Raw genomic sequence first — 8,544 nt, 5'->3', positions numbered from 1 at the left:
ATGGTGGTAGTGGTGGCGGGTAGTGGTGGCAGGTGGGTGGTGGATGGCGGGTAGTGGTGGCAGGTGGGTGGTGGATGGCGGGTGGTGGTGGCTGGTGGTGGTGGCGAGTGGGTAGCAAGTGGCTGGTGGTGGCGGGTGGTAGCAGATGGGTGGTAAGTGGTAGTGGCGTGTAGGTGGTGGTAGGCGGTGGATGGTAGTGACGGATGGATAGCAGGTGAGTGGTGGTGGTGGTGGCGGCGGCGGCGGCGACGGCGACGAGGGGTGGGTGGTGGTTGTATGTGGGTGGTGAGTAATGGTGGCAGGTGGTGGTGGGGGTGGGTAGTGGGTGGTGGTGGCGGAAGATGGTCGTGAAAAATGGGTGGCGGGTGATGTCTAAAGTTGGATGGTAAAAAAAAAAAAAATTAAAAACTCAAAACGGAAACACATTTTTTGAGTTTACACTTTTTGGCCAAATTTATAAACTGAGATCATTGATTTATAAATTAAAAATTTACCAAACATATTTTTATTTGAATTTTTTAAATTTTTATAAATATAAACAGAAAACTGAAAACGTAAATGTTACCAAACGACACCTTAGCATTTTGAGCTTACTTAAAGCTTTTAAGCTGAAAATATGAAAGTGTAACTAACAATCCTACCTTTTTGAAGTTGGACTATGAAATACAACAATGCTACAGGGCCCGAATTCCTCCGCCCCGAATGCCCCTAAACCACGAAACGACGTCGTTTCGTGGTTTTAATTTTTTTTTTTTTTTTTTTTCCAGCAGAAGAAGGAGACGAAGACGGAGAGGGGGAGGGGGAGACGAAGACGGAGGAGGGGGAGGGGGAGGGGGAGGAGGGGGACTGGAGGGGGCCTAAAAAATGGGCTGGAGGCGGAGGCGGGGGGCGCGGCGATCGGCGATGGCAGAGGCGGCGATCGGCGATGGCTGAGGCGACGAGCAGAGGCATGGCGAGCAGAGGCATGGCGGAGGCGACGGAGGCGGAGGCGCGGCGATCGGCGACGGATCGGAGACGGCGGCGACCCCTCTCCCTCTCCCTCTCCCTCTTTCTCTCCCTCTCCCTCTCCCTCTCCCTCTCTCTCTTCCTCCGCTTCCTCTGCGTCGAAAATGGCAGAAAAAAAAAAAAAAAAAATTCGAGCCACATTCGAGCCAAGCCATTTCGGGCCCTCAATCATTTTTCCTATGAAATATATATGATTTTAAATTTCAATCCCCCTACGTAGCTTGAAACCTTATGGCTCGAGTGGCCCGAATTTACTTTTCTAATCAACTTTTTACTGTGCTCAATCTTTCTTCTTCGTCCACCTCCCTCCCTCCTTTGCTTTGGACTCTCTCTCTCTCTCTCTCTCTCTCCTCTCTCTGTTCTCTTTCCCTTCACGCCATCATTCACTCCTCTTTGTTCCCAAACTCAAAAACAAGGAATTTCCAAAGCCACCACCATCACAAAAAGCTTCACTCCCCTCCCTCATTCTTTAATTGAAATCTTTATGACCCTCTCAAAGCTTCATCTTCCTCAAGATCACTCGTCAATGGCTACTAGTCCTCAATGAAATGTCTCTTTTAATTTTCAAAAATTGGAAATTTTTACTTTGATTATAATGATTTTGACTTATCCCTGGTTTCTTTGACTTGATTGTATTTAATTTTTTGACATTTTCTTTCAGCTTCCTTGTATGGGTTTTCAATTCTCTGTTCTAAAAACTTGAATTGCTGAGAAATTCAAATGATTTTGAGTTAAGTTTCAACCTTTTGCACTCCAAGTGTTTGTGGTTTTGACTAACAGAGATGACTAACAAACCCCAATGTTCAATTTGATGCTAACACTTACAGAGTAGCTTCCATGGAAGGTGGGTCATCCTCTTTTCCAAAGAATGCCCATGAACACTGAAGCTACAAATCATCAAATTATTTACCTCCAACCCAGATCCAGATATATGAAGCAAGATTTTTCACAGAAAGCAACAAAACCCAGCACAAATTTTCCTCCTCTATTCCCCCTCTCTTTTTTTTCTTCTACTTTCTTCCTCCTCTCTTTCTCTCGCCTGTTCTCAAATCAGTTTTAGAGAAGGAAAAAAAAAAAAAAGACAAAAAAATTTCAAAACGACATCGATTTGAAACTTCGGGCCACTCTAGCCTTAAGAATCTCGAGCTACGAAGCATTTTTGTTTAAATTTTAAGCTAAATATGCAAGAAATAAGTGAAACCAAACAGAGTGCAACTTCAGTCTACAGTTTATGAGACTAAAATGAAAGATATTCATATGATCTAATAAATTTGTTTGAGACCAAAATCAGACAAATGATCATCACACCTCACAAGTCCTACTATAATTCTTAGAAATTAGGCACCAAAAGATACCTCAGTTACAGACCTCAACAATATTCATATGATCTCAAAGTAGAACAATGGTTTTCAGTTCAAATACTTCAAAAGTCGCAAGCAAACGAATTTTCCAGGACAAACATACCTAGTGAAACCAATACAGCATGCTGTGAAAAATCTTATGCCGAATCATCAGCTGCCTTGGGGTCTTCTTTTGGCTTCAGAGAAGTGGAAGGAGAAGGAGTCCCCTCTTGCCCCATCTCGGCCCTCAAATCATTGATGCTCTGCTCCAACTCATCTATCCGACTGCCCATCTCATCAAGTGCATCGTAGTTAAAGAAACAATAACTTTATTAATCTCAAAATTCAGTACCACATAAACAGTTTAACACCTCATAGAGAGATACCTGTTACGAGTTTGTTTTCTATTGCATTTGGCAACATAAATCTGTTGTTCAGAAAGGAAATTGCAAAACAAAGATGCTCCCCTCTACCCTCTTCCCGAGAGAGGGAGAGAGAGAGAGAGAGAAATGTGAGAAGGAAAGTAATTTACTATCTTATCATGGAAAAGAAATTGCAATTTCTTTTATGGCAAACAACCCAATCCTCCAGTCATTGCAAGAAAACTAGTCCTCCATTTGTCATAGTAAAAACATGAAGTGATGTCTTTTATATCTTTCTTTTTTTAACAAGAACCTCAATACAGGATGGGCTAATCTTATCAAAATCTTGGAAAGCAATTCAATTGAAATGCTATAAAAAGTATAACCAATATTAAATGCACAGAAATGCCAAAACACCAAAGGAATGGTTTTACTTCCTTGAAACATAGGTATACCGTTCACCAGTAAAATGCAATTAATGTGGAGAAAATGAAAAGGATATTCTTTGAAATGATGGAGTCAGACATCGTCTGAAACCTAGATTGCTGCAAAATTCAAGAGTAAAAGTAAAGAAATTAAATTATTTGAACAGTGGTGTTGTATTTATATAAAACCCTAAAAAATTGAGAAGTAAAAGACTCACCATTTGCTGCAGAAGATTTTGCACCTGAAAAACAAATACGAAAATTTCAGTAAATACGGTGGCTTATTTACTTAAATCAAAGGGCATACAATTTCAAAGGAAGAAGATACGATCCATGCTTATTGTAAAATATAAGGAAGAGAATGTGGTTTTACAACTTTCTTCCCTTGTTTATATGAGTCTCAAAATATTATCAAGCCTGGTCATGAGTGAACCTCAGGCTGATCTGAAATGAGCTCAATTAATATTGGTTCCTCTAGAGGCCCATAACTACTAGAACAGGGGATCTTTGAACTCCTAACCTACCAAGAATGCAGGCCTTCATTACCGCCATTTATAGACATATGGAGCTATCTCAGATTCTCAATAACTGTTTCATTAATTCCAAGAAAAAATTGACAAGAAACATATACTTATGCATTTTGTTATGGTTACGGAACTCACAAATACTGTCATATCAGCAGTGCTCTGTTTCGGATCATCTGTATCATGACCATCCTGCAAACATAATAGTAAGTTAGTACTGACTACCGAGTACAATGTTAACAAGAAAATTGATACACATCACTGTACAACACAGAATATGCAGCCACTTATAAAAAAAAGATAGGCTTGAGGGATAGTTCATTCTCACTCAAATTGGCAAACCTCAGATCAGTGTCACAAGTTCAACTAAATCAGATAAAGGAAGTACTTTTTGCAACTTGTCACACCCACTTAACATCTAGCAATTTGTAAGAGAAACACTGTTCAAAACAACACTAGAGCAGCAAAATCCAGAGCCAGGAACCAATTAATGGAGTTCCACAGGGAAGCTGTTGTAGTGAAGCACGATGTTCACGCGAATATTTCTTGGTCTTTTGCTATACAATATTTCCACTTGAACAACTTTTCTAATAAGTGTAACACATCTGTGTATGTTGGGAGAAAAAGAGAAAGCGGGGGCATGTTTGCTTCTGCAATACCATCCGTTCACCCTGGTGTTCAAATACAGTCACCTCTGTTCTTGCAAATAAATAAAATTTCAAGACATGACAGTTTCATCAGAGTCAATAACACCATTATATGGGCAACTTTGACATGGGGATGCAAACACAATCTACAGGAATCAGTCACAGATGTACTTTAATTCTATAGATCAGAAAGGCTGCATAATTGTTGCTTAGAATGCTCTCCCTATTGATTAATGCTCAACCAAAGAATCTTCTTTAAGGTGGGTAATATGAGAAGAGTGAGGTTTTGACTTGAACCATGGTGTGGTCATTGACCTCTTAGGGAGATTTTCCCAGTTTTTTTGCTGTTAGCAATCGACACCAATGCATTTGTAAAGAATTACTTAGAGGTGTCTGAGGGTTGTACGGTATGAAATCCCTGGTTTCAGAGAGCTTTGGAGGATTGGGTAGTCCAATCTATGGAGGCATTCTTTGGTCTACATTAGGATTTAGAGATCAATCAAGGTGATCAGGATGCTTTGGCTTGGTCTAAAACCACCTTCTTCTTTTTTTTCACAAAGTTGTATGGCCATGGCTTCCAAACCATGGTTGGGTTTTTTACAATTCAAGAAATTCCAAAACTCCATTTTGATTAATAAAATGATGCTATAACAATGATCATTATGTTTTGAATTAATCACAAACAATGGTTCTGATATCACAGAAAGGAATCATTTGTTGCACAAAGAGGTTAGAGAAGAAGGCATGCAAATTGCTCTCTCTCTCTCTCTTTTTGGTGCTTCAAAAGGATTGTCCTTTTTTTCTTTTTCTTTTTTTAAATTTTTATGTGTAATCTATAGGTGATTTGAACATGCCGATGGATTTGTAGCTTACAAGCCTTGACCTTTTGAGTGTATAGGATTAGACCACTTTAAGATACATTTTTGTTAATAAAATTTTGTTTATAAAAAAAATGTTGAATCAAAATCACCAACCAGCTACTATATTCAGGCTAAAGAAAGACTTCAGGCCAAAAAGCTTAGATATGAGGAAAGGTCACCAATAAGTTGTATTTAGACTGTTATTGCGCTTCTGACTGCTACTCCAAGTCCTATTATTCTAAACGTCATACATGATACATCATATATCATTGTCCAAAGTTCAATTAGGCCAATTGCTTACCAGAAGTTCCATTATGTCTACCTTGCATCACACAATTTCCTCCCATATCCTATCAAGGCCTTTCAAACTCCTTCCAAACACTACTATTATCAATGTATTTTTGTAGTCTTCCATCAAAGATATCAGTCTCTGGTAGGCTATTATGGTTAAATTAAAGGCCCCAGCTGATTCTTTTTTTTTTTTTTTTTTGATCAACAACAAAAGCTTTATTGATAAAACAAGAAAAGGAAAAGAGGATAAGGCATCCTCTTACAATAGGACAATGAGAATACAAACACGCAAATAACCCGAAACAAGCTAAACACGAGCAAAAGTCTACATAGCACACACTGGCACCCAATCTTTAACTAACAAAAAAAGTAGAACTCCCTTAAATAATGAGTTCCTTGACGCCCAAAAAGAAGATAAGTGACAAACATGATCCCACAAACAGCCCACCTCCCGAAACTTCTCTTCAAACAATCTCTGATTTCGCTCCATCCATAGAACCCAAAAAATTGCAAAGATGGCACAAGGCCCCAGCTGATTCTAGTAGGCTTTTAAGAGCAAATGGGATTTATATTATAACCATTGGATTTCCAAAGGTGTTTACAGATTAATATCTTAGAATGAAGTTAAATTGGCAATGTAAGGCTGTTTATTGGTGTCTGATTAGTATTTATTTTAGCGATTATGTTTAAGCAGTTCAAAATTTATTTTCAAACCCTTTATTAACCCAACCCGGTCAGAGCCACCTGCACTATGAGACCCACCTATTAGGGTAATTATGGATTTATATTTCCAAAATGAAATCATAAGATCACTTTCAATTCACTCGTAATTTAAGGTGGCCATAAGGCGAACTATCCTTCACAACAGCGCAGTGACCAGAGCCATAGGCCTAAAACTTTCTAAGACAAGAGGGCATGCCCATAATTCTAGTTTGAGATCCCCACTAAATTAATTCATTCTCATAAAAAATTGTGCTCTCACAAATTGCCATCCAAACTACTGACTCAAAGCACAGGAAAACTGGGTAATATTTCCCTACTTGGATTAGAATTATATGTACACTAATTTCACAAACTACACTGCTGCACATCCCTGTGAACATTTTAACATCCAACTCCATCAACACAACACCAAATTATAAAGACGACCTAAATTACAATTTACACCAACCCTTGCTTGGTTGCTGAGAATAACTAATAAAACAACATGATAACATGATAACCACAACATAAGCGACATACAAAGCCAGATTCAATTCAACATTTGATCTGAAGTTCTAATGTCTTCGCACTTTTTGCATTTTCTTGGCATCCAAACAGAAATGAAAACAAACAGAAGCTACAAATTTTCAATGAAATGTTACATATGAGCAATTATTATTAAATCTCAGATCAAAAGTTTACAAGTACAGATCTTTAGATAAGTGAAACTGAAATTACTCAAACCCTAACGAAATGCGAATAGATTAAAATGCACGAATGAAAATCGGAGGTAATTAAGAGAGAGAGAGAGAGAGAGAGAGAGAGAGAGAGAGAGAGAGTACCATCTTCGAGTTCTGTGGTTATGGGCTTGTGATTCTTTACAAGTTTTCGAACAAAGTCGATGACGAGTGTGAGAGTTCGATACACAGTTTGGGTAGCGATTTGCTGAGGAGTTAGAAAAAGGAAAAGGGCAAAACAAATTATATGATTTTTTTTTTTAAATTAATTTTTTGTTACAAATTTTTAATTAAATTCATGATCGGGACATGACTCTTTTTTTTTAATTTTTTTAAAATTTTATTTTATTATTTTTTTTAAAGGTTAAATTATAAATATATTTGTTTAAAATATAAATTGTTCATACAAATACTTTCTTATTATAATATTTTATTTAACAAAATTAATTAAAAAAGTAAAATTTTTAATTGATCTCTTATACAATGATGAAATTATTTAAATTATTAATTAAAATAAATTACTAGGAGAATTTTATTATACACACCCTATGTGACGCCCCAAAAATCAGGAATATCAAATAATATATTAACCAATAAATACAGGATTTATCTAAGGTTACAAGAGTAGGAAACGTCACTAATAAGTCCTTTGGATAATAACCCAGTAAGATCTCAGGATGGTCAGAGGAGTCAAAATAGTCTCCTTTCAAAATCCAACCACCTTAGATAGCAAAGCTACCTTTTTGACAGATCTTGACAAGGTATTAATACAAGGCCTACATGAGTTGACGGGGTATAAGGATAGGTTACAAATTACAAATCATGTCTTAAATACAACATAGGATCTATCACTTATAATCTCAAAACACGTTTACAAACTAGTTTCTAATCCTCCTAGGGTAGCCGTACTACGTCCTCAAATGCTTCAGTTTTGCCTTTGACCAGCCTAATAGTCTTCAATATCTGGCATGAAACGTCGTGAGTTTTGAATGTCCAGTAAACGCACACACACCCCGTTCTTTTTTGCCAATCCAATACACATCACATTTATAGCAAACAAATAGTGAAGCATGATATTCAAGTCAATAATAGCAAGTCCAATAATAGAGGAAAAGAACATATCATTCAAATAGATAACAAAGGTTATAATGTTAGTGGTTAGTATTCTAGAAATCCCTACAGAGATTTCAGCCTCCCAACCACGAGAATTGGACACCGGACTATTCAGAACTTCCCCTTTTGCTACTTTGTTGCAGAACTTACCTCAAATACCTACCAACGGTAATATACCGCGTAGCGTCAACCGTAGGGCCTCAAAAGGGACAGCGAAAAGAAAAAGGTTTTATCTTCTGAATCCAACGTTATCCTTCCAAAAAAAATTTATCCTCCTGAATGTCTCATCTAGACCCAACCTTATCTCACCAATCAAACCGTCACAGAGAGTCCGAATACGTCCGTTCCATTCTAGGGTTTACGCGACAACCGCTTGCGCAAGACTTAACCTCCAATTAGGGAGCACATCCCGTCAATCCATATATAACACATTATCATATCTTCATTATTCAAGTGATCAAAAACCCAATACCATCCCAATTAAGTTTTCTATTTGGATCAATGTTTTAAGTCAAGTTAGAATAAACTCAACAAGATA

General features: G+C 37.6%; 1 protein-coding gene across 1 annotated transcript; it reads right to left on the bottom strand.

Annotated features, from left to right (window-relative positions):
• Window positions 1-2,233: 2,233 nt before the first annotated feature.
• HSBP (heat shock factor binding protein) lies at window positions 2,234-7,173 on the bottom strand. Its single transcript, XM_082877388.1, has 5 exons — window positions 6,999-7,173; window positions 3,795-3,848; window positions 3,351-3,374; window positions 3,210-3,252; window positions 2,234-2,646 (listed from the first exon to the last, which is right to left on the bottom strand). Exons 1-5 carry the CDS (start codon window positions 6,999-7,001, stop codon window positions 2,504-2,506), a joined length of 267 nt encoding a protein of 88 aa, XP_082733514.1. The 5' UTR covers window positions 7,002-7,173; the 3' UTR covers window positions 2,234-2,503.
• Between the last annotated feature and the right edge of the window lie 1,371 nt (window positions 7,174-8,544).

Source organism: Camellia sinensis, chromosome 7 (assembly GCF_055761805.1).
Source record: "Camellia sinensis isolate YWXY chromosome 7, ASM5576180v1, whole genome shotgun sequence".
In the NCBI taxonomy this organism is placed as follows: Eukaryota; Viridiplantae; Streptophyta; class Magnoliopsida; order Ericales; family Theaceae; genus Camellia; species Camellia sinensis.
This window is presented reverse-complemented; position numbering and strand designations above follow the sequence as displayed.

Bases quoted from the DNA above. Each gene is read 5' to 3' on its own strand.
- HSBP (XM_082877388.1), bottom strand. The intron at 3,375-3,794 runs GTGAGTTCCGTA...TTTGTTTTTCAG, and splicing joins CTGCTGATATGACAGTATTT to GTGCAAAATCTTCTGCAGCA. The intron at 2,647-3,209 runs ATATCCTTTTCA...ACTACGATGCAC, and splicing joins TGACTCCATCATTTCAAAGA to TTGATGAGATGGGCAGTCGG.